Source organism: Vombatus ursinus, unplaced genomic scaffold (genome assembly GCF_900497805.2).
Source record: "Vombatus ursinus unplaced genomic scaffold, bare-nosed wombat genome assembly UNPS02014959.1, whole genome shotgun sequence".
NCBI classification, from domain to species: Eukaryota; Metazoa; Chordata; class Mammalia; order Diprotodontia; family Vombatidae; genus Vombatus; species Vombatus ursinus.
In genome coordinates this window covers 3,615,557-3,641,905 of record NW_020954737.1, presented here as the reverse complement: position 1 = coordinate 3,641,905, position 26,349 = coordinate 3,615,557, and the positions used below count along the sequence as shown (strand labels likewise).

Sequence of the window (26,349 nt, the reverse complement as noted above, 5' to 3'; positions counted from 1 at the left end):
TTTCCAATGAGATATTTCACATTGTCTTCTATTTTTTCATTCTTTTGGTTTTGTTTTTACAATTTCTTGATTTCTCATGAAGTCATTATTCTCCATTATATTAGTCTCCATTCTAATTTTTAAGGAAATATTTTCTTCAGTGAGCTTTCAGACTTCCTTTTCCATTTGGCCAATTCTGCTTTTTAAGGAATTCTTCTCCTCATTGGCTTTTTGGACCTCTTTTGCCATTTGGGTTAAGCTATGCTATTTTTTTTTTGTAAGGCAATTGGGGTTAAGTGACTTGCCCCAAATCACACAGCTAGTAAGTGTTATGCATCTAAGGCTGGATTTGAACTCAGGTCCTCCTGACTCCAAGGCCAGTGCTCTATCCACTGTGCCACCTAGCTGCCCCTTAGGCTATTTTTTAAGGTGTTATTTTCTTCAGTATTTTTTTGGTCTCCTTTAACAATTTGTTGACCTGTTTTTCATGATATTCTTGCATCACTCTCATTTTTCTTTCCAATTTTTTCTCCATTTCTCTTACTTGCTTCTCAAATCCTTTTTGAGCTCTTCCATGAGACCAATTCATATTTTTCTTGGAGGTTTGGGATGTAGGAGCTATGACTTTGTTGTCTTCTTCTGATTGTATGCTTTGATCTTCCTTGTCACCAAAGTAAGATTCTATGGTATGACTTTTTTTGTGCTGTTTGCTCATGTTCCCAGCCAATTACTTGACTATTAAACTCTCTGTTAAGGGAAAGGTCTGCTTCCAGTGTGGAGAATGTACTATCCCAAGCTTCGGGGGAAACCACTTATTCTTAAAGGCACCATAGACAATGAAATAATACCAATTCTTAATCTATATGCATTGAATGTAACAAGATCTAAGTATTTATAAGAAAAGTTAATCAAATTACATGAAAAAATAAAATAATAATAGTTGAGGACTCAATGTACCTCTTTCAAAGTTAGACAAATCTAACAAAAAGACAAACTAGAAAGAAATTAAGGACCTGAACAGACCCTTAGAAAAGTTAAATATAACAGATGGTGAGTACAAAATGGAAATACAAAGGAATACGCACATTTCAAACCTGTATATGGCATATTAAAAAAAACTTGTGTTCCAACATACAAAAAGTTCACAAATACAGAAAAACAGAAATATTTTAAAATCCTTTACTGACAAGGAAACAAAAGACCTCTGAAGAAAAGGTTAAAATTTAAATGAAACCTAATTAATTCAATCCTAGACACTTGATATTCAACATAAACTCTCAAAGTTATCTTACTAGCCTATGATTTTTTTTTTTGGCCTTCCTTCTGATCTCTCCTATGTAGTTTTTTTTTTTATGTTTCAATGACTTTCTTTTTCTCACTTTTCTTCTTCTTTCTTATTTTGGGTCAGAGGGGATGACAACATTTTCCCTAGTCTCCTTCTCTTTCTTCCTCTCCCATCCCAATTATGAAAAAAGGAAAACTGTAACAAAATTTGCAATTAATATGCATATCAAGCAAAACAAATTCCCATATTAGGTCTGAAAATGAATGTATTATATTACATCTTGAGTCCCTCATCTTCCTGTCAGGAGGTGCATAGCATATTTCATTATTATTCCTCTGGATGATGACCTCTGATTGGTTGTAGCATTGATCAAAGTCTTAAGTCTTTCAAAGTTGTTTTTCTTTACAATCCAATTGTTATTATATAAAATGTTCTTCTGGGTCTGCTCACTTCACTCACAATCAGTTCAACGAAATTATCCCTAGTTTCTTTGAAATTCTCTTTTGTTATTTTTTATAGAACAATAAAATACCATTAAATATATTAGACATAATTTGTTAAGTCGTTCCTCAATTGATGGACACCCACAATAACCACTTCCATTAAAAACATTAACAAGCATAGGAATAAAGTAATTTTCTTAATGTAGTAAAAGGTAATTATACAAACCCAAGAACCACCATTAGCTACAATAGATGTAACAGAAAAATAATAGAAGCCTTTGCGATAAGATCAAGGGGAGGGTCACTACTATTATTTAATAGAGTTATAAAAATGTTGCTACAACAATAAATAAGAAAAAGAATCTAAGCAAATAATCACAGACAGAGAACAAACAAAAGTTGTTTTTTGCAGATGATATGATGATCTACATAAAGAACCCTAGAAAATTGACTATAATGTTAACTGAAACAAATTCAAAATTTCAGAAAAATAGTGGAATATCAAATTACCCCCAAATAAATAATTGGCTTTTTCTGTATTAACAAAATCCAGCAGAAAGAAATAGGAAAGAAAATTCTACTCAAAATATCTACACAATCTAAAAATATTTAGGACACACATAATTTTTTTAATACAACAATTATTTTAACATAACAATTATTTCAACCTAACAATTATTTAATACAACTCTAAAACACTATCTATGCATGGAAATAAAGATAGACCTGAATAACTGGAAAGATAATAATTGCTCATGATTGGGCTGGATCAATGTAATAAAAATGACAATGCAATTAATTTACTTATTCATTGCCATATTCAAACTATCAAAGGGTTACTTTGAAGAGTTAGAAAAAATAACAAAATTCATCTAAAAAAAAAGCCAAGAATCTCAAGGAAAATAATGAAAAAAAATAGGAAGGAGTGGGCTTACATCATACTACAAAGCAATAATCATCAAAGCTATTTGGTATTAGATAAAAAATTTTAAAGGTGATCTTTGGATAGACTAAATACACAGGATCTGGAAGCAAACAAACAGAATAGTATGTTTGCTAAATTCAAAGACCCCAATTACTAGGACAAGGATTGCTTCATTATATGACAAAAACTGCTGACAAAACTAGAAAGCAGTCTGGTAGAATTTAGATTTAGAAAAACATTTAACACCATACACAACAATAAGTTCCAAGTGGATTTGTGACCTAAACATAAAAGGTCACATCATAAACAAACTAGAGGAGCAGCAAAGGAGATAACTTTCATAATTATGGATAGGGGAAGAATTTGTAACCAAGAAAGGTATAGAGAGGATGACAGGAGAAAAAAATAGACAAATTTGATTATATAAAAATAAAATGCTTCTGCACAAACAAAATCAATGCAGTTAAAATTAGAAAGGAAACTTACCCAGGAAAAAATCGTTATGGCAAGTTTCTCTGACAAAGGGCTAATAGCTAATATATAAAGAACTGATTCAAATATATAAAAACAAGAGTCACTTTTCAATACTCAAAAGACAAGATTTCCTTCTCAAGTGAAAAAATCCAAGCCTGCTCTAGTTCTTGAGGGTGGGACTGTATTCTTCACATTTCTAACACTCTTCCTTGCTTTTCTTCTTTCCTTCACAATAAACTTTTTTTCCACACTAAAAATAAATCAACAGACATGGAATAATACTTCAAATCACTAATAATAAGAAAAACATAAAGTTATTTATGTTCCACCTCATACTCATTAGGTGGCAAAGATGATAAAAAAGGAAAAAGACCAATTGTTGGAGACACTAGAGAGGACACAAACACATGAATGCCCCACAGCTGTGAAATGAATGACACAGCTGCTTGTAAAACCAAACGGAACTATAGCCACAACACTGTGCACAAACCCTTTGGCCTGTATCACCCAAAAAGATAAAAGAAAGGGAAAAGGACCCATATGTATAAAAATGTTGCACAAAAGCAGCACTTTTTGTTGTGGCAAAAAAACTGGAAACTAAAGACATAGCCATCAATTGGAGAATGGGTGCACAAATTATGGTATGAATGCAATGGAGTATTATTGTGATGTTAGAAATGGTAAAAAGGATGATTGCATTTGAAGGAAATAATGCAGAATAAAGTGAGCAGAACCAGGAGAATAATTTATACAATGACTACCACACTATGAAAAGAAAGAATTTTGAAAGACTTAGAACTCTGATCAATGCACTGTCCAACTGTGATTCCAAAGGAATGGTCAGGAAATATATTACTCACCTCTTGATAGAGAAGTGATGGAACTCAAGGTGAATAATGAAACATTTTAGGACCTAACCAAGTGTGGATCTGTTCTTTGACTATGTTTATTTGTTACAAAGAAGGTTTAAGTTTTTTGTTTTTGTTTTTGTTTTTGTTGTTAGTGAGGAGGAGAATTGGAGTGGTGGGGTAGTGATGGTGAAGCCAGAAAAAAAAGATCATGAAGAAAGTATCTTTTAAATGCACATAAAAAAAGAAGGAAATTCAGAGGAAGACAAAGAAAAGGACAACTTGAGAAGTAATATGTTTATTATATGCTATTAAAAAAACAAGTTGTAATAGAAATTAGTGGTGTCAAATACAATCCTCTTTTTCAGTTCTTTGTATGTGAAAATGTACTTAATTGTTGGTGGTTGCCAATTTTGAAGTGACAAAAAATAAATTTGTTTAAAACGTTGGTAATTAATAATGCCAAATAACTCTAATTAGTGGAATAAAAAAAGTCATTAAGTTTGTCAAAGGTATTCAGTGACTTTAAAAGAATTTTCAGTAGAGATAGGTTAAAATCCAATTAGAGAGGGCTAAGAAGGGAATTAGAGATAGAAAGTGGAAACATCAGTACTGAGGAGTTTGGCCATGAAAAAGAGAAAGCACAGCTGGATGACAGACAGCTAAAAGCTAAGTAAAGATAAAGCCAAAGTCGCTTTTGTTTTTGTTTTTGTTTCTTTAATAAGGGAAACCTGAACACATAAGAAAGTTGAGAAAGAGAAATGAGCCAGGAGAGAGGGAGAAAGTGAAGATGCTGGAGAGGAAAGAGAACAAGACCTTTTGGAGAAGTAATGGGAATACAGATAATGAGTTTTCCCCTGACTGGTAATCCTCTAACCATAAATGGAAGGGCAGAAGCCCATGATTCTAAGCCTCAAGTAAATCCTCAAATATGCAGTAACAAAGAAGGCCAAATGAAGAAAATTTAATTCCCTCTCGCTTACTTAAAGCCATTAGGGTGACTTACATTCTTTTTTCTCCCCAAAACAGTATTTTTGTTAGCTTTTAAAGATATTCCTTTCTAAAATGCAACTGTAGTGTTCCTGGATACACACTATACTATTTCTACAGGTATCAGAAGTCACAATCCATTTATAGTTACAATACTTACCAAGAGTAACAGAAATGCTGCTAACAATGCATCTGACTCCTTTGTTAAATTCTGGGGGGGTGGGGGGGGAGAAAGGGCAGTATTTTTAAAAGTTCTCCCAAAGCCAGCTAATACTGTTCTTACTATTTGGCAGCCTCCTTAAATTTCATGTCAATTGTCTTTTGGGGGTAGAAAAGGGGGGAAAAATCCTTTTTCTGCACCATGCAAACTCCTGATCTTCTCCAATAATTGTTTTCTTTCTGCTCACCAGCCTTGTGTTTTAAGGGTATTTACAGTCAGGCTTGAGCTGCTGGATCACTGGGATGAGATCCATAAACTATTCCACTGGAAGTACATACTGTTAGGGAGGACAGTTTTCCCCCTGTTCTACCCATGATTAATTGTACTTCCAGATGATTTCAGAAAAACCTGGAAAGATTTGTATGAATTGATGCATAGTGAAGTGAACAGAACTAGGAGAATGTTGTACACAGTAACAGCAATAGTGTTCAATGAAGAACTGTGAATGACTTAGCTATTCTCAGCAATACAATGATCCAAGACAATCCCAAAAGACTAATGATAAAGCATACTATACACCTCTGGAGAAAGAACTGATATTGATTGAATATAGATTGAAGCATGCTATTTTTCACTTTATTTTTTTGAGTCTTCTTGTACAAAATGACTAATATGGAAATGTTTTACATAATTGCACATGTATAACCTATATCTGCTTATCATCTCAGAGAGCAAGGACAGAAAGAAGGGAGAAAGAGATAGAATTTGGAACTCAAAATTTTAAAAATGTAAAAAAATATTACTCCTAGAACCAGATGTTTTAATCAGAGCTAGTATGCCTTATCATGGAGGATACCATCATTAGAGCCCAGTACACCATGCCACAACTGTACACTAGAATTTTGACATGAGGATTACTGACCCAAAGTTTATAAATGATAGAAAAGAAATAAACCGAACCCAAATGGAACTATAATTTGTTAATAGCAACTGCTGTCAACAATCGCCAGTCTTCACTATTAACCCAAGTTCTTCCCTATCAGTACCCCATTTCCAAACACTTTAGGCAAAACTCCACCCTGAAGTCCCAAGGACCCTTTAAACCTCACAGGTTCCCTCTAAAACCTGCTCCATCTCCTAATTTCCCTGCTTCTCTGATTATATCACCATATTCCCTGTCACTCTGTCTTGAAACCTGAGTTATGCTGGACTCTTCTCTGGCACTCACCTACTACATCTAATCAGCTACCAAGTCCTGTCAATTTCTTACACCCCTCACTTCTCCCAGTGCCACCCACTGTAGATCCTTATCAGCCCTCACCTAGAAAACTGTTAACAGAATCCTATAAGGTTCACCTCAACTATGAACTCCTCCACAAAGTTTTCTCTAATGGGCTCAAATAAAAGTAATACTTCTCTGGACTCCCTGAATCTCTCAAGTGAATGTTTGTCTCTCCTATGTATTTCATCATTTTTTATTAAACAGAGAGGCAGCATGGCATACCAGTTAGAGAGCTAGCTAGCCTTGAAGCCAATACCTGGATTGAAGATCTGCCTTTAATATATACTAGACAAGTCATGTAACATCTCACCCCTGCAGGCAACTCTCTAAGTCTGTAGGTTGCAGAGAAGGTGACAACCTGAAGTTCCCTGAACCAATGAAACCACAGGCCCTGGCCTTATTCCTACTGTAAAATAATTGTATACATAGTTTACATATGTGTATGTATATGTATATATATGCATGTATATGAGAAAAGGGGAAATGAAAGGGAAGCCACCAGCTAGAGGGATGGTGGATCAAGGGAGGGTTTTTTTTAAGGGTGGGTAGACAGGAATAGTTTACAGGTATCAGGAAATAAGCCATTAGAAAGGAAGAAACTGAAGATTAGAGAAAGCAGGGGTGACACTGGGGGATTAGCCTTAGCAAAGAGATGGCCCACCTGTTCCTTTGAAAGCGGAGTAAAAGGACAGTGGGGGAAGACGGATGAGTGATGAGAGATAAGAAGGAGGAGCTCTCTGTCAATGGTCTCTATTTTTCATTGAAGTACAGCTGAGAATGTGTATGGCTTCAGAAGGGATATTTAAATCCACTCAGGGTTTAATAATTAACAAACATCAGAAAGAATATAATCCATATATTCAGATCATGACTAAAATGAAAAATTAACCACAGTAACTGATTAAAGATTTTCAGCCAAGGAGATTTTTCCTTTCCCTACCCCATTCTTACTTATTTCTCTCCACCCATCCCACCCACACTCCTCTTTCTTCTTTCATTCATCTTTTGAATGATAAAAAAGAAACGTGCATTAACAGACCAAATATACTAACATAAGAAAATGCATGTGGTATGATTCCTTCATTCCCAATCACCCAATCTCTCATACACTCTATTAAGTGGTCCAAGCAATCTGTCATTATGGATTCGCTATTCAATTCAGATTAGCTAACCAGAGATATTGAATTGTGTAAGAGAAGCCTGCAAAAGCAGGACGATGTGAAGACCTAAGTTAAGTGGTTAGGAAACTGGGTGGGGGAGGGAAAGTATTTTGGCCTTTACTCTTCTACCTGGAAGAACAAACACAATGTATGTGTGTTTTGGAGATTAGGCGCTGTGAAGAAACTCTATTGCACTGTGTTTAACCCATGTTTTACTTGGTAGTTTCAAAACAGAAAAAAAAAAAAGCTTAAGAGTATGGCTCCTTTTAGAAGTCTGGTAAAACCCTGAATAAGTTATTGAGAGTAAAGAACAGGCAGATGCCTGTCCTCTGAAGGCAAAAGAAAATAAATGCTAACAGAGAGTTTAGAGCTCAGGAAGTGGCAGGGGAGTGTTAAGGAAGTAATTAACACCTGTATTCTAAATAACACCTCCCCAAAAAGGAGTGATGCTGACAAAAAAGGAAATATTTAGAAAAGCAGATCTTAAGGCAGGTTAATGACCACAGTATTTTTTTTCTTTTTTTAAAAAATACTTTATTTTTCCCCCATTACATGTAAAAATAATTTTTAGCATCTGTTCTTTAAAATTATGAATTCCAAATTCTCTTCTTCCATTCTCCCTCTTCTCCTCCCTCTCTGAGACAGTAAGCAATCTGATATAGGTTATATATGTATAATGTATTTCCATAGTAGTCATTATGTGGAAGAAAACTCAAACCAAAAAGAAAGAAAGTGAAAAATAGTATACTTCCATCTGCATTCAGACTCCATCAGTTCTTTCTCTGGAGGCAGATAGCATTTTTCATCGTAGTCCTTTGGGACTGTCTTGGATCACTGTATGGCTGAGAACAGCTAAGTCATTCACAGTTAGTTGTTCACTGTACAATATTGCTGATACTATGTACAGTGTTCTCCTGGCTCTGCTCACTTCACTCTGAATCAGTTCATGTAAGTCTTTCCAAGTTTTTCTGAAATCATCTTGGTCATCATTTCTTATAGCACAATAATATTCCATTACAATCATATACTATAACTTGGTCAGCCATTCTCCAACTAATGGGCATCTCTTTGATTTCCAGTTGTTGTTTTTTTTTTTTGTCACCACAAAAAAAGAGCTGCTATAAATATTTTTGTACAAATAGGTGTCTCTCTCTCTCTCTCTCTCTCATAAATCTCTTGGGGATAAAGAATTAGTAGTGGTATTGCTAGATTAAAGGGTATTCACAGCTTTAAAGCCCTTTGGCATAGTTCCAAATTGCTCTACAGAATAGCTAGATCAGTTCACAACTCTACCAACAGAGCACTGATGTCCCAATTTTCCCACATGCCCTCTAATATTTATCCTTTTCCTGTTCTATTAGCCAATCTGATAGGTATGAGGACCGCAGTATTTAACTTCCTACCACACTACCCACAGTTCCTGTTCCAAATCTTTTTTTTTTTTTTTGCAAGTCTGAAACTCACTCCTGATCTTCTCTCTCCCCAGATATGACTTTAAATCTGGGCCTACTTTACTAATACTGAGATAATCTGACTTGAGCTCCCTTATCTCTTCAAAACTTTCTTAATCTGTCTTTTCCTTTTCAAAGAATGACAGGTTTCCTTCTTCTAGCCAAAGCCAACTTCTCCATTTGTGCCTTTACTCCCCATCCTCTCCTCTGGAGATTAACTGATTAATCCCCTTCTCCCTATCCTCTCCCTATCTATTAACTCTTTTCTCCATTATCTATAAACCCGGTTCCCATTTTCCTTATCCTTAAAAGAAACCTTCACTTGACTCCAGCATTCCCTATCATCCTTTGTCTCTTGTTCCTTTCACTGCTAAATTTCTTAAAAAAAAAAGTCTACACTAACTGTTTATACTTCCTTCATTCTTTTATCCTTTGGAATCTGGCTTCTGACTCCATCACTTTACTGAAACTGCTTTTTCAAAGATCAACATCCCTTTATTGCTAAATTGGTAGATGGCTCAAAAGACTTCAACCTCCTTTACTTCTCTGCATCTTTTGACATTGATGAACTTTCCTCCTAGCTCCCTTTCTTTCTAGATACTCTTCTCCCTAGTCTTCCATGACCTTGCTTTCTCCTGATTCTCCTCTAGTGTCTGACCTCTTCTTTACTAGTATCCCTTACTAGATTACCACCCATCTTCTACCCCTTTAGTGTAGCTGTTCCCCCAAACTCCGATCTCTCTACACTTCCTCCCCTGGCGATTTTATTTAAATTAAAGCTCCCATAGCTTTAATTATTACCTCTAGCTACAAATAACTCCTACATCTATCTATCCAGCCTCAATCTTTCTCCTAAATTACAGTCCCACATTTCCAACTTCCTGTCATATATCTCACCATGAATGCACTATTTCCAAAAGTGACTTCACGATCTTCTATCCTAAACCTGAAACTCTTTCACGCTTCTCTATTTCTACTGAGAAAACCAACTATTTTCCCAGTAATCCAGGCTCAAAACCTTGAAAACTTGGAGGAGGGGCAGATCCTGTCCATTCCACCTCCATCAACATTTTCAATCTTGACACTCATCTCAATACCACTGCTCCCTCCCTTAGTACAGGCTCTCCTTATTGGCCCTATCTGGTCTATTTCTCATAGCCAATAACAGGCCTTGAGGTCTCTACTTTCAGACAATTCCACTTGATCCTGCATATCATTACCAGAATAATCTTTCACAAACATATATCTGGTCATGCTCTGTTCCAAATATTTCCAATGGCTCCCTGGTGAGGGCTGTCTATATTTCTCTGCCTGGCTTCCAAAGACTGGCACTACATTACCTTTCTACCGTCTCTCCTAATCTTCTCCTACACATACTTTAAACACCAGCCCAACTAAACTCCTTCTATCAGCCAGATGTGTGCCACACTCTCACCTCTGCTCAGCCTTGTCTCTGTGTGTAATAACCTTTCTCTCAGAACCTGCTGAATCCTCAGTCATTCTTTAAAACCCTTCCCTGAGCCTCACCACCCCCATCACAACTAACCCAGAACTGTGTTTTATAACAAGCTAATGCATTTATCATGTTATACTATACAATGTTGTATGTATATTACAGTTATCAGTGCCAGTTTCTTATCCTTCTAACTGTAAACTATTCTAAATGTTGTATCTTCCTCATTTCCTAGCACAGCGTTCTACCCAAATGTTGCTGTGCTGTAGTCTAAAAGCCATTAAATTATATGCTATTATGAACATAAGCCAATTTTTTTGGATAAAAAGTACAGGTTAGTGCAGGGGTAGGGAACCTGTGGCCTCAAGACCACATGTAGCCCTCCAAGTCCTCAAGTATGGCCCTTTGACTAAATCCAAACTTCACAGAACAAATTCCCTTAATAAAAGGATTTGTTCTATAAAACTTGGACTTAGTCAAAAAGCCACATGTGTCCTCGAGGCTGCAGGTTCCCCACCCCTGGGTTATGGAGTGATGGCCCATCTGGGCCTAAAGTAAGCCAATGCATCTAGGTAGTACAATGGATAGAGCCCTGGGCCTGGAGTCAGGAAGACCTGAGTTTAAATCCAGCCTCAGACACTTAATAGCTGTGTGACCCTAGGCAAGTCACTTAACATCTGTTTACCTCAGTTTTCTCAACTGTAAAATGGGGATAAAATGGCACCTACTTGATAAGGTTGTTGTATCTGATGAGACAAAATCTGTAAAGCACTTAGAGCAGTACCTGGCACATTTTCAATAGTAAAATGCTCATTCCTTTCCCTTCCCTAACCACTGCGCCTATGATTAAAACCTCAAAATTGTATCATAAACTAGGAGAATTCCTCAGATTACCAAAAGTAAAGACACAGAATTTTGCTATTCTGTCGTTTTTCAGTCACGTCTGACTCTTCATGATCCCACTTGGAGTTTTCTTGGCCAAGATACTGGAGTGGGTTGCTATTTCCTCTTCCAGCTCATTTTACAGATGAGGAACTAAGGCCAACAGGGTTAAGTGACTTGCCTGGGGTCACACAGATAGTAAGTGTTTGAGGCCGGATTTGAACTCACAAAGATGAGTATTCCTGACTCTAGTCCCAGCACTCTATCCACTATGCTACCTAGCTGCCCCAAAAGACACAGAATGCAGGAGGAAATCAAAAGGCGCTAAGTAATCTTTTCCAGCAACCTTAATTCCATCACTTGAGCCTTAGGAGTCAGGAAGGCTCTTTCAGTTTCAATTATCATGAGAATTGGAGAGGATATTGGAGGTCATCTAGCTCAACTCACTTTAGAAATCCCTTCTTGAACATCCTTTAAAGGGAATTCTCTAAATTACAAGATAGCTTGTTCCACTACTGGACAGATAATTGGATCTTTCTAGAGGGTCTTTCTTACATGAGCTAATTCCTGTAACTTCCACCCATTCATACTAGTTAGCCCCTCTGGAGATAGAATGAGTTGCATTCTTCTTATCCATGAGTAGACCTTCAATGGTCTGAAAATCTTTACCATATCTCTCCAGTCTTTTCTTCTGCAGGCTAAACCACCCCCAGCTCCTTCAACTATAACTCATGACGTGGTATACAGACCCTTGACCATCCTGTGTCGTCCTTCCCTGGAAGGCTCTAGCTTTCCAAAGCCCCTCTTAATGTGAACCAAACACAAATTCTATGCAGGAGAATAATATAGAAAGTGCTAACGAACAACTGACTTCTAAGAAAAATATGCAAGGTTTTAGTATGAATGTCTCCAACATTAGGGTTTATTTTACACTCCCGGGCCAAAGGTAAATAAGGTTTTTGGTGAGTATTACCCTAATTGGAGAAAAGGATTCATAGGGAACACGCTTATTGGAACCTGTGAACGACTTCTCAGGAATGAGTCACTTAGGTGTCATTCAATTTCAGCCTATTAGAAACCATGAGTGAGAACATGATAGACAGAGCTGAGCATGGCACCAAATACCACTGTTCCAACTGCTAGGATAGTAACTGAAGTCCAATCCTCTGAGAGAAAAAGAAGTGTCAGAACCTATAAACAAGCATCACATCTTTTCTAAAAGTTTACCTATATACTTGGGACAGTCACAACCTGAACACTAGTTTCCTTCTCCTTCTCTTCCTTTCCCCATGTGGTATCATTTTCCAGTTCACCAAAACTCAAATAAATTGGCTTACCTTTGACTCTTACCTCTCCCTCAATTCTGAGTCAGTCCACAAATCCTATCAATTTTTCCTTCTCTAGTCCTGATACTTTCTAACTTGTCTCCCTGACTCCAGTATCACATCCCACCATTCTATTCTCCTTATAGGCATCAGATTGATGGATTTGTGAACTGTGAGGCTAATTAACTATGGTACTGAAGATGGAAATTAAAATATTAAATTAAAATATATTATTATATTATATTAAATATTATATTAAAATATAAATGTGGAGCTTTTATATTAAATATCAAATATTATATTAAAATATATATGTGGAACTTTGTTAAGTGTTCCATGGCAGCTGCCTGCAAAATATATATATTGAGAATCCCTAAAAGATGATATTGGAGAAGAAATGATAGCCAGGCTCAGAAGAGAAGAGGAATCCTCAATTGGGTGGGATAGACTTTTCCGAACTGAAGGGTACTTAACAAAAAAGGAAATGGGAAAAAGGTCAAATATTACCTCTCTCCTCTCAGTGGACACGTAGGGGCTTTGGATATGGGATGCAGTAAGCACATGGCATCTCTGTGGCCTTGTTTGTTTTTCTTTATTATATAGGAAGAGTTCAATGGGGAGGGAAAGGGGGAGGAAGGAAGAGATGAAGGGATAAACCAAAGGGATTAGTAGAAATGGCTGGTGTAAAAACGGGAAGCAACTATAAAACCTTTTTTTAAAAATGAGAGTGTTCAATAAAAGACATAACCCAAGAAAGGGGCTATGTACTAATGTGCCATGGAATGCTGAACACAAAATATTACGAATACTTCCTGTAAAAAAAAAAATGTGTGTGTGTGTGTGTGTGTGTGTGTGTGTATCAATCAAGATCTGGAGACAGCCTAGTAATGCAGAGAAGACAAATTTCTTGGGTCAGAGGAAGGAGACCAAGTTGGCCAGGGAAGTGGATATACTGACAGTTTTTACCAAAACAGAAAGAACCTTACTCCTCCAGAGACCAAAAGGGGCTAGAAGGTCTGGGGTTGGGGGATGGAAGTGGGGAGAGGGGAACAAGTCAGCTGCCCCCAGCTACAGCCTTCCAACCTATGGTTGGATTCTATTATTTAGCAGAAAAATCTTAGCTCACTCTCAATGACCAGGTTGAGTTTTTCCATTGACTAACTAAGGATCCACTGGTTTAACATTTTAAGCCCATGGAAAATCAGGCAGTGAAACCACATACAATTTACCCTACATAGATTGTACATCAAAATTCCTTCCTTCATAGTAATAATTACTTGTGTACTAAGTCCAGGTTTGATGATGGCAATAACAACACACATTTAAATATATGGTGCTTTCAGTTAACATCCATTATCTCATTTGAGCCTCACTATAAAGTCAGTTATAACTAATATTATCCTCAATTTTTTATTTTGTTTTCACAAACAAGGAAACTGATACTCAGAAAGGTTAAGTGGCCTGTCTGTGGCCACACAGCCCTATTAAATGTCAAAAATCAAGTTTGTAGCTAGGTCTTCCAGAATTCCAAGTCCAGGACTCTATCTACTTGCCATAATTCTCAGTATGTTGGGCCTTAAGGGACAGAGTGGGAAATAAGAACAACCTGAGGCTAGTAAGAAAAGCTTAGGGCAACAAAGAGGTCCTGGGAGATTTTTTTAAAGCTCTGTTGGGAAAAGAGGAGGATCAAAGAAGGCTAGGACACAAGAGATGGGGCAATGATGGAGAGAAGGCGGAGCTTGCTCAACTCATATTCTGCTTATTTTCTATTCCAAAGAGAATGATCTTTGGATGGGAAGAACAGGGGGAAAATGGTTACTCTCAAGCTGATACTTAAAATAAAGATGGAGATATTAAGAGAAGATCTAGCTGATCTTGATGAGCTCATATCTCCAGGCCTAGATGAAATACATACTAGGGTACTGAAAGAACGGGAAAATGTGATGGCTGAGCTTCTTTCAACAATCTTTAAAACCGGCATCACAGATAAGAAAAACGCAGATATCCTGAATTTCAAAAAAGGCAAGACAATGGAATGTGCAATATGTAGGCCAGTGAGCTTGACTTCCATTTTTGGCAGAATTCTGGAATGCATTATTAAAGGGGTAGATATTGAATATCTAGAAAAAGAAACCATGATCACAAAAGGCCAGCATGGCTTTAACAAGAATAGATCATGTCAAATTAACCTTCTTCTTTTTTTTTTTACAAGTTCATTAGACTGGTAGATCAGGAAAATATAGATTTTTTTAGCTGAATATTTAGCAAAACATTTGACAAAGTAAAAATTCATGCCATTCTTATGGAAAAGATGGTGAGATGAAGGCTAGAAGATAATACTTAGGTGATTTTGTAACTGCTTGAATGGCTATAACCAAAAAGTAGTCACTAATAGCCTGACGTCAGCTTGGAAGATCTCTAGTGGGATACCATAAGCCAACAAACATTAAGTACTTATTATCTGTACAGTACTATGCCAGACACTTGAGACAAGACAAAATAATAACCAGTCCCTGCTCTCAAGAAGCTTACATTCTATAGAAGATACAATATGTAAACAGATAATACATAGTATTATCATATTATTTGGTAAGAGGCAGCTAGGTGGTACAGTGGATAGAGCACTACACTTGGAGTCAGAAAGACCTGAGTTCAAATGTGATGTCAGACACTTCCTAGCTATGTGACCCTGGGCAAGTCATTTAACCCTGTTTGCCTCAATTTCTTCATCTGTAAAATGAGTTGGAGAAGGAAATGGCAAAGCACTTATCTTTGCGAAGAAAGCCCAAATGAGGTCATGAAAAGTTGAACACCACTGAAATGACTGACCACCACCATCAAAAACACATTATATGTAAACAGATAACAGTCAGTTTTGCTATAACGCATATTTTAAAAACAAGAATTCATTCCAAGGTGATTGACATATTTTAAAGCTAAGTTGGGAAGAAGTGAAAAGATACTTGCCTGGAGGGTATGGTAGAGAAAATGAAAAAGTCAAGAGTGGAGTCCAGAAAGGAATAAACATATAGCTGGCCTGGGAGCTTTCCTTAAAATAGGAATTCTGGAAGGAATAAACCAGAGGACAGATGTAAAAAAATGTTCTAGAGTGAGGATAAGACTTTGTCCCAAAGATCTGTGTTTGGCCCACAGTTGTTTAATTTGGGGGGGGGCAATGGGGGTTAAGTGATTTGCCCAAGGTCACACATCTAGTAAGTGTTATGTGTCTGAGGCCTGATTTGAACTCAGGTCCTCCTGACTCCAGGGTTGGTGCTCTATCCACTGCACCACCTAGCTGCCCCCAAGCTGTTTAATATTTTTATCAATGACTTGGATGAAGGTATACAGGGCCACATACTCATTTCATTTCATAACCATTTGACACATCCAACAAATTTAGGGTGAAACTGTCTTCAACTGGTTTTTGTCCCTTTAAAAACACCTCTCCCTTATATATTTGGTCTAATACAGTGACTTTTTTTTTGTATTCCCAATGGTGCTTAAAGTACATAAATGCCGTAGGTGTTGACAAGGGTATAAGGAAACAATTGGTCAGCCGGATTACTGATCTGGGGAGCTTATGAAAACAGATCTTTGTCTTAGGATCATAATTCCAGTCTCTTTAACCAAAACACAGGCTACTAAAGCTATCAGTGGTTTAGAAACTCAATCTCTCCATGCCAAGGCAGAGACTAAAGCTGATTCCTTGGATTCCTGACAAATTTGCAAACTCAGGATGCCAGCACATGATATGTTGCTTATATCATTACACAATATCCATCAAAATTCAACAATGCATTTCGCTCCAGTGTAGAGAAAGATAGGAGGTACATAAAACTGATGAAATCTCAGTATTCCCCAATGACCTGAGTAGAAAATCAACCCCTCACTACTTCAATTAGTTATTCTCCCACCAAATGTGAACTTGGTACAGGACAACACTAGACATGACTCTTCCAGTTACTAAGTCTCCATCCCTATTCCAAATGACCAAGTCTGGAACAATAACAACAACAATTATGCCCCCTAGCATTGTTTTTTTACTTCCAAACTTGAAATAACACTCGTAAGAGCTACAATGAAAAACTTGGTTACCAGTTTCAAATATGTCATATTCACCTAACATCAAACTGGGAGTCACAGAGCCTGAGCTTGAATGCTGGTTCTGTTAGTACCTGTGGGTTTAAACAAATGTTAGTACCTGTGGGTACAAATGTTTAAACCTTTTAAAGCCTCACTTTCTTCGTCTGGAAAAAAAAGGAGAAGATGACCTCCAAGGTCCCTTCCAGCCCTAAAACCTATGACCTTTCCTGTTCCTAAAACTCTCTCAGAGGAAAAAACAAAAGGCTAAGTAGAAACAACAACTGAAGCTTTTTAATGTTGGGAAATTTACAACCAATAAAACATTAATTGCTTTTCTTAACAACTGAGAAGTAGGTATGGTCCAAGTAGGTTGCTTTCAAGTAAAAATAATGTTGTTGTTCAGTCTTTTCCGACTCTTTGTGACTCCATTTGGGGTTTTCTTGGCAAAGATATTGGAGGTTTGCCATTTCCTTCTCCAGCACATTTTACAAATGAGGAAACTGAGGCAAACAGGGTGACATGACTTGCCCAGGGTCACACTGCTATATGTGTGTGAGGTCACATTTGAACTCAGGAAGATGAGTCTTCCTGACTCCAGGCCTAGCATTCTCTCCACTGTACCACCTAACTCCCCAAATAAAAACGATGCCACTAGTTAAAAAAATGTTTTTGTTTGCTCAGGCATTGCTCAACATCCCTTGGTTTAATAACAACATGGGTGAATGTAGGGCTTTAAGGTCGACAAAGTTCTTTCCTCATAACAAAACAGAAAGGTAGAAAATGAAAGTATTATTATTTTCATTTGACAAGATGAGGAAACAGGTTCCGTGAGATTCAATGACTAGCCCCATGGGTATACTGCTCATTAGAGTCAGGGCTTGGATTTAAATCCAGATCTCTTTACTTCATCCAGTTTTTTCTCATTATGCCATTCTGCTTAAACAAGAACCAGATTTTCAATACTGACACACTCACCCTTGCTCCCCTCTCCAACTCCATATACTCTTTTATCTGTGACCTAGAGATGAAGTAAGTATCTAAAAGACCATTGTAGTTACAGTTAATGGTGTTAGTCTATCCTACGTCCTGTGCATGTGTATTAATATGGCTGCCTGAGCACCTTCAACATGGTAGAAAAGCGGGTGAGCGAACATAAGTATTATTGTACAATGTCGAGTATTAGGCCAGATATAATTAGACGCCTTAGTGATGAAACTGTTCTCCTCTCCACTTGAGTCCTACATGACTGCAGTCATGGGATGGCTGTCTAGACCAAAGCAGCCTAGACTATATTAGTACCTTTTAAAAAGGTATTGAGCCTTAAACAAAGATAGTTGTTAATATTTCCCATCATGAGGATAAGAGGAGTTGCCTGTGCCAAAGGGAGAATATTATTCCCTAGGGCAAGATAATATCAATCCCCTGTACTCTGGCAGGTTGTAAATGAGCTGGCACCTCTTTGGAATCAGGCGGAGATACCATCACAACCAGCTCAATGAAGACATCTGTTCCACATGCAGCTGAGATCAGGAAGCCTGCATAATTAGCGAACTCTAAGGACTTCATATAGACAAAAAGGCATCTCATCCTCAGGCCCCAACCCCTCGAATCCTATGCCTGGTCTGAATTTATATACCCTTTCCAATTTCAAACATTTAGAAGTGGTTGGGAAATGATATGGGAAGAAGCCCTGTTAAAAGCAGGGTAGCCAGACTGAATACTTCAGAAAGAAGAAAAAGTCAGCCAGAGAAGGATGGCAGAGGTGAAAAGAATTAAGTTATTAAATACCCAACTGGTTGGCATCTCTGCCCCTCCTCCCTGTTCCAATCTAGGAGAGACTGAAAAGTAAAGTTCCCACCCATTACAGGAAATAGTTTGTGTGGATTTTCTTTAAATTTATTTGCTAAAATGGCTGATGAAACTTTAAAGAGAAAGTCTACAGAGTTATCACTGTCTGTACCACCCTCCATGCCCTGCATACCCCCACACCCTCATCCCTCCAGCAAGAACAAATAAATTCTTATTCCAACCAATAATCACGAACAAGGAAGAAGATGTTGGGCCTTATTAGGTAACCACTCCAGACTGGGGTCAGGGCTACTGTGTTTGCTTCTCCTCTAAAATATCCCACAACCAACCCTCAATCAAATCAACACACCAGAAACTGCAGTCTCAAATCCTACCAATCTAAGAAGACTGGAAACTATTTCTACTTCATTTAGTATTGTCTACTCCTATGTCATTCAACCAACTCAACCATGAAATGAAATGAAATGTGAGATGGTCATGGAAGTCATCCTGGAAAACAATTTGGAATTTTAGCAAAATAAGGTCATTATCTATAACCTTTAACCTAGTGTTACCACTAATAGGTATGCTGCCCAAGAAGGAAAAAGACACAAGGAAAAGTCCCATATATATGAAAACATTTATAGCAGCACTTTTTGTTGTACCAAAGAGCTAGAAATAAAGTGAGGACTCATCAAGAGAAATGAATGGACAAATTGTGGTATATGAACACAATGGACTACTATTGCCCCCCCAAAAAAGACAAATATGAATAATTCAAAGAGAATTGTATAAATTGCAGAACCAGGAGAATAATTTACAGGATGACCACAATAATGTAAAGGAAAATAACACTAAGAGTTCAGAATTGTGATCAAAGCAGTAGCCTATAATGACTTCAAAAGACTGGTAGTGAAGCATGTATCTTACCTCTAGACAGAGAGGGAACATTAAAAGTGCAACAAAAAATTAATTGAAACAATTAATAACCAGACAGGTTTCAGAATATAAAGTAAATCCACAGATTAGAGATATGGAATAAGGCATACGTTTTTCAGACATAGACAATATATAGATTTGTTTTGCTTGATTGAACTTATTTGTTACAAAGTTGAGTTCTACTTTGGGAGGTGGAAAGCTAGTGAGAAGTGACAATGATGTTTTTTAAAAAGAGCATCAATAAGATTTCTTTAAAAAGATAGCCATGCAGGAAAACCATAACCTCCTACCCTAAGTAAATGTGGTGGAGGTGATGAGGAAGGCCCTCTCTACCCAAATTAATGGTTTCATGTTCAAAGGAAAAGAAGGAACATAATCACCCAAGGAAAGCTGCAATACCTACAATATTAACCTCTCTGCTTTCCCTTTCCAGATGTTGGCTCTAGATTCATTCAACAAATGCCTGTGTACCAAGCCCTGTGCTAGGTAGTGAGGAGGGGACAAAGTTTAGCTAAGAAATGGTCCATACTCCCAAAACAGTCTCTTAAGGAGTTTAAGACAAAGATAAGTATAATGCACAATATTACATGAGAGTTCATTACGGAGGCAAAACCAAGTGTTATGGGGGGGGGGAATCCCTGCTAATCAAAGGGATCTGAGAAAGTTGCATGGATGAGGGAGAATTTGAGTTGAGCTTTACAGGATATGGAGGAATTCAAACAGGTAAAGATAGAAAGGGAAGGAATTCTAGGCAAAGGGAACATAGGCACCAAGGAACAAAGTATGTGCTGGAGGGGAAGGGGATCTGGGAGCTAGCCAGAGTACTCCAATTTGGCTGCATCATGAAGTGCAGGGAAGGTGGGCTGGTTGAAGATTGCAGACTGCCCTTGAAGGTAATTCATGAGACCTTGAATATGACCTGGTAAGCAATAGGAAGCCAATGGCAAGGGTGGGTCTACTATAGGTGTGATAGTCCCATTAACATAAAGACTCAGTAATAGTAACAGCTGGCATTTATAGATAATGTCTTTTTATAGATATCTTCATATGAGTGGGTAAGAACCCTAGGATAACAGATTTAAAGCTGGAAGGGGGCTGAGAAGCCATCAAGTCCAACCCATCATTTTAGAGATGATGAAACTAGCATACAGAAAGGTTAAGTGACTTGGCTAAGGCCACAATGCTCATGTCTGAAGCATGACTTGAATCTGCCAGTTCTGATGCTGGTGATCCACTATGCCATGCTGACTTCAAGATACAGGATTATTTGGAGTACTGATTCAAGATCCAAGTACAGAGGCCTAGGGGCTGGGATGCAAAATCTCCAATACTAGGGCTCATTTCACACACACATACCTCACTCCTTGGCCAAGAATAAAAGAGGCACCAGTAAGTACTGCTTACTTGCTGGGGTGAGGGTCAGACCATATTCAGGATGACAAAGATCCACTTCCAAGGCTGCAATCAGACTCACTCTCACTTTCTGCTCTCTCTCCCTCTCAAGAGCAGAAATATTTCACCTAGTAATAAGTACGGCAATAAATGTCATAGTCAAAATAGTTTGGGCAGTCTCCTACAGAGGGGAACAGAGACTAGTCAGGAGAGTGTAAAATGTAGCCAGATATTCTAAAATTCAAGGAAAATGATTAAGCATCTCTGAACTACATTAAAATTCTTTCCCTAGCTAGCATCAGGCTCCCTGTGCACCTGGGTGACTCACAACCAAAGCATCAGTTAATCCCCTCTCCTGACTGACTGTCAATGGTAGCATTGCTTTCTTAGTCATCCAAACTTCAGACTCCTATGTGACTCCCCTCTTTCCCCAACTAGCATTCATTAAGTTCTACTGTGTCTCCCTTTATGACATTCCCACATCCCTCTCTCCTTTCTATTCTCACTGCCCCCATTATAACTTAAAGCTTTAACTATTGCAAAAGCTTCCTAAATTGTTCAGATTTCTCTTATTCATTTCATTCACCTCTCCAGCATACCAGTGCCATATTAATATTAAAGCACTGCTTTCTTCACATCATTTCTTCAATAGATTCTCATTGCTAAAGAAAAAAAAACTTAAAATCTTTAGTTCACCATTCAACGTCCTCCACAAACGGCCCTTAACCAGAAAGAGTATGATTATGGAAGAACCTGCATACTTCTAATTTAATAGCAGGACTTGACCTACGTAAAATGATTTTGGCTATTAATTTCACACTCCTTTCCACAAATCTTTTATTAAAATAATTATCTGTTGTTATTTCTACACTTTATATAAATAGAGAATGGTCAAAAGACAAGTTAGCAAAGGGAGAAAGATGATAAAGAAGGGACTTGTGAAATAAACTCCTGAATAATAAGGGAAGCAAGAGAAGAGGTAACATGGAAATGTAGAAAGGATTCTGGACTTAAGAGTCAAAGGATCTGAGTTCAAATTTTAACTCTGACACAATGTGACCTTGGGAAAATCACTCTGGGCCTCAATTTCTAACTCTGTACAATGAGAAGGTCAGATAGTCTCTTCCACCTTTAAATCTATGACCCTGTATGTCCCATATTCCACAAAAGAATCTCTACTCCAGCCATACTGATCTATTCATTTTCCCTCCTTGCAAATGACGCTCATTCCTTTTCCTCCCTGTGTTCCTTCGCTCATATACTTTTATCATTTGCCTTCCATAGCACACTCTTCCCCCTGTATCTATCTGACCAAACCCTACCTATCAAGGCCTAGTTCTAGTTCAAGAAAAAGCCTTCCCAGAACATTTAGCCCATAACAATCACTCCTTCCACTGAATTCAAAGTACTTGTCTGTAATGCTTCAGAGGGATCATTGCCCAAGTAGTAAATGAGAGGGTCCAGAGTAGAACCTAGGTGCCTGAATACATTTCCAATGGGGTACAATGGACAGAGTACCTGGGCTCAAATCTAGACACTCTCACTTAATATCTGTGTAACCTTGGGCAAGCCACTTAACCCTTCCCAATGAAGGGATCAGAATGAATGACCTCCAAGGTTCTTTCTCCATCTAAATCCATGATCCCATATAACTGGGGCTAAATCATCCATAGGCCATTTCCAACCTACTTATAAAGTGGGCCGTGTTCCAAAGGTTTGTTTTTCAGTCAGATGTTTAGAACTTGAACATGTGTTCCCATTGAAACAAAAATATTAAGTGGTCAGTTTCTGATTCAGCCTCAAAAGCCTAATTTAACTTACAGTGTTGCCAAATCATTAAAAAAAAATGTCTGTTTGGGGAAATGGACAGGGGTTCCACCTTATACCAGGATTAAATCCATTCTCCACCCCCACTCCCACCCCCCTACCCAAAGCAGGACACATGCCAGGCAGTGGGAAAAGGAACTTTCCTAGCTTCAAGCCAGTATACTGCTCCCCTGGGGGGAAGACTTCTGGGACAGAGGCTTGGACAGGCAGGATAAGGGAAGATAATGGAAGAAGCTGAGGAATGTAGATTCTTCCTGCTAAGAAAGGGGAGGAAGTGGGGGAGAGGGAGAAGTGGTGCAGAGAGGTGGGAGGGTTGGTGTGAAAAGTGAAGGACTGCACAAACAAGTCAGCTGGGGAGAGAGGAAAGGGAAGTGGGAACAGTTCAGTTAGTAGGGTGGAGATAGAAGGAAAGGAAACAAACGGTTCAATGGCAGGGCATCTCTGAATTCAGAGGAAAAAGGGACTGTAAAAAGAAGTTAGCTAGAGAGAAGGAAGAGGACAGGAAGGGGAAAGGGACAGGGAAAGAAGAAAAGGACTGATGAGATCTAGAAATGGAAAAAATCTCAGAGGTTATCTAGACCAAATCCCTCATTTTATATATGAAGAAACTAGAGGCTTGGAGAGGTTAAGTGATTCCAACCCAGGTCCACTGACTCCAAATCCTGCATACTTTTCATTACACCACTTGTTAAGAGCTAGAGAAAGAACTGGACCAGAACAAGCTGGGCTCTAGCTTGAGAGACTGGAGGTCGATACATAGAGTAGGATACCTAAGGGAAATAGAGTGGCAGAAATAAACAGCTAGGAGTGTTTAAGAGGAAGAAACATTCCCAGAAATGGGACACAGAGGAGGGAGGGCAAGTTCATGCTACCAGATAAGGTAACTGTTCATATTCATTCAAGTCAAACATTTTTAAGTCAGTCTTCCTATAATGCCTTATGACATCTCTTGCATTGTCCTCTTAAAGAGGTGTTTAACTTTGTGTATAATCTTGTCTCCCTGAGATAGGAGGAATCACGAATCATATTTTTATGTATCCCTCACAGAATCTAACACAATGCTATGCTCAAAAAATATTGGTTGAAAGAAATAAAGGAACCCAACCTTCTCCCTAGAATCCCTGAGGACCTTAACAGATATACATGGTATATAAATGTACAGTGGCCCATCCCAGTTTTCTAAGAAAAGAAAAACACACCAACCTTCACTTTCATTGTCTGCTTGTTCCCCTTCTCTTAAGTCATGCTTGTGGGGGAAGGGGGGGATGGAAATCTACTTTCAAGGAATGCTTCTTCTTTATCCTTCTTTATCTTTAGGGATAATATATATGAGTATCTCTCACACACACACACACACACACACACACACACACACACACACACACAAAATGCATCTCCCAGAGTTCTAAATCTTTTTCTTTCTCATGAAAAACACTAACCACAGAAATTCACTTATAATTTTAACTTTTGTTATTGTTGCCATTTTTAAAGTTAGGGAGGGGTGGTTGATAGATTAAGATGAACTCCACCAAAAGGCTTTTCAGTAACTGATTTCTTATGACAGCATGGACCTCAAAGTTCCAATTCTCAAATGCACTAGGAAAGTGGGAAATGATCATCCGAAAGGAACAATAACAACAACAAAAACTACCTGCCTATGTGTATGCTTACAGTCCCCATTAGTCCCTAAGCAAGATGATTTAGAAAAGACTTTGCTGTCAGATTGTTGAAGGCAAGAGAGGAAATCTGTTCCTTCCCTCAGGAAGGATGGAGGTCTTGGCAGGAACAATCATTCCTCATCCCTTCCATCCACTGGTAGGTCATTGATTTCCTCCCAATCCCTAGTGAGTAATTCCAGTATTTCTAAACCCTACAGGAGACCTAAACTGAAGTAAAAGTTCACACTGAATACATTATCTGCACAATCCCTGTCTTTCCAGTAACATACTGTAAGTAAGCAGGTGCTTTCTAGAGCCAGCACCCACGTAAATTTAGAAAGGCAAGTAAGCCAGGACAGGCTTTCTTTCACTTCTCACCCCCAGAAAAGAACAACAAAACTAAATCCAGGAAGTAACCTTAGATATGCCACATCACACCTTCCTACAATCATACAAGCTATACCCTCCCATGAAATGAAATCCCACAAGTACCACCTTCTCTGTGAAGCTATCCTTGATCTCTCCAGTTATTAGTACTCTCCTTTTCCTCCTCAAAATTTCCTAGAGCACTTTGTTTAATCTTATATTTGCTCCATTCCTCCATACCTTGTATTTACTTATTTTTGTATGTACAATATCTCCCCTAAAAAGAATATAAGTTCCTTAGGAGCATGGACATTTCATTCTGTATCCTCAGAGCTTAGCACAGTGCCTTACAAATAGTAGGTATTTAATATCTCTTGAATTAAGTTTCTTCCCCAGTCCCCCTTCCCTTCACAGTCATCTTTAAGCCACTTGGAAACAGAGGGTCAATTCACAGAACTTATGTTGGAAGGATGGGGGCATAATTGGGGAAATGGAAGAGCTCTAGACTAGAGACACCTTAACTTTGTCATTCCCTATCCAAGACTAAACAGTTACCCTCCACCTAAAACATAAAAGATCAGAATTTTATTCATCCTCTAGCCTTGAAGGCAGCTCTTGGGAGGAGGCCAAGGGGGAGTGAGGCTGCAGGAAGGGGAAGAGGCCACCTCATGCCATTACGTCCCAGTCCTCAATCCATTCTGGCACTCCATGGTCCTCTGAGGTGTGTCCCCGGGATGCTCTTTCGAAGAGAGTACGGAGGTGGGAGTGTCACACCCCTAGGCTATATGTGGGAGGGGCTCCTCCCCCATTACACAACACGACCTCCTAACTCACGCTGGGGTTAACCAAGAGTCCAGCTTTGCAGCCCATGACCAGACCTCCAGAAAGGGGCTGCCGTAGCCTCCAAGGGGCCTGGCCCGTGGGTGCACGGGTCTGGGCATGGGGGGAAGGGGGCAGCGCGGTCACATGAAGCAAGAAATCTCAAACATAAACCAAGCATCATGAGTGACCAGAAATTAGGCTGCCTGATATTGACCGCCGCCGCCCCCCAGCCCCCACTCCCGGAGTTCCCCTTCTCCCCGGTGCACACATGCACAGGTGCAAGACGCAGAACCTAGGCACAGGGAGGGCGTAAAGGGGCAGGGGGTCCCCAGCCTCCTCTCTCATACTTGCACCCAGCGCAGCCCGCGCGGCGCTCCCGGGCGTGCACAGCCAGCCCCCGGGCGGCCCGCGCAGCTCACCTCCCGCTCTCCGTCAGTCATGCCCTGCGCCCCTGGCACAGCCCGCAGCGCGCCTGCCTCCCTCCCCGGCCCGGCCCCTGCCCGGCCTCACCAGCATCGCCAGCAGCAGCAGCCCGGAGCAACACCCACGGCCGGCCCGACCCATCGCCGCCGCCTGCTCCGCCAGCCTGCCAGGTGCCCGCCCGGCCCGGCCCCGGCCCCGGCTCCGGCTCCCGCTCCTCCAACGGCCGCGGCCGCTGCCCTGGGCCCCGCCCCCAGCTCCCTCGAAGTTCCCGGTGCCACGTCTGGAGAAGCATGCGCACTGCTCCGGCCAAGGCGATCGGAGGCGTGGGAAGGGGGAAGGGGAGACGTGCATGCTGGGGATTGTAGTTTCTGAAGGCGGGGGCGAAGAGATGGGA

The 26,349-nt window shown here is 39.2% G+C and overlaps 1 protein-coding gene across 1 annotated transcript in view; it reads right to left on the bottom strand.

Annotated features, from left to right (window-relative positions):
• The window catches only part of PDIA5 (protein disulfide isomerase family A member 5), a 172,357-nt gene extending 146,230 nt beyond the window's left edge, over positions 1-26,127 (bottom strand). Inside the window, exon 1 of the mRNA XM_027845336.1 lies at positions 26,043-26,127. Within this exon, the coding sequence (XP_027701137.1) occupies positions 26,043-26,096 (54 nt within the window). The 5' untranslated portion in view covers positions 26,097-26,127. The remainder of the gene's footprint in view (positions 1-26,042) is intronic.
• Positions 26,128-26,349: the final 222 nt, after the last annotated feature.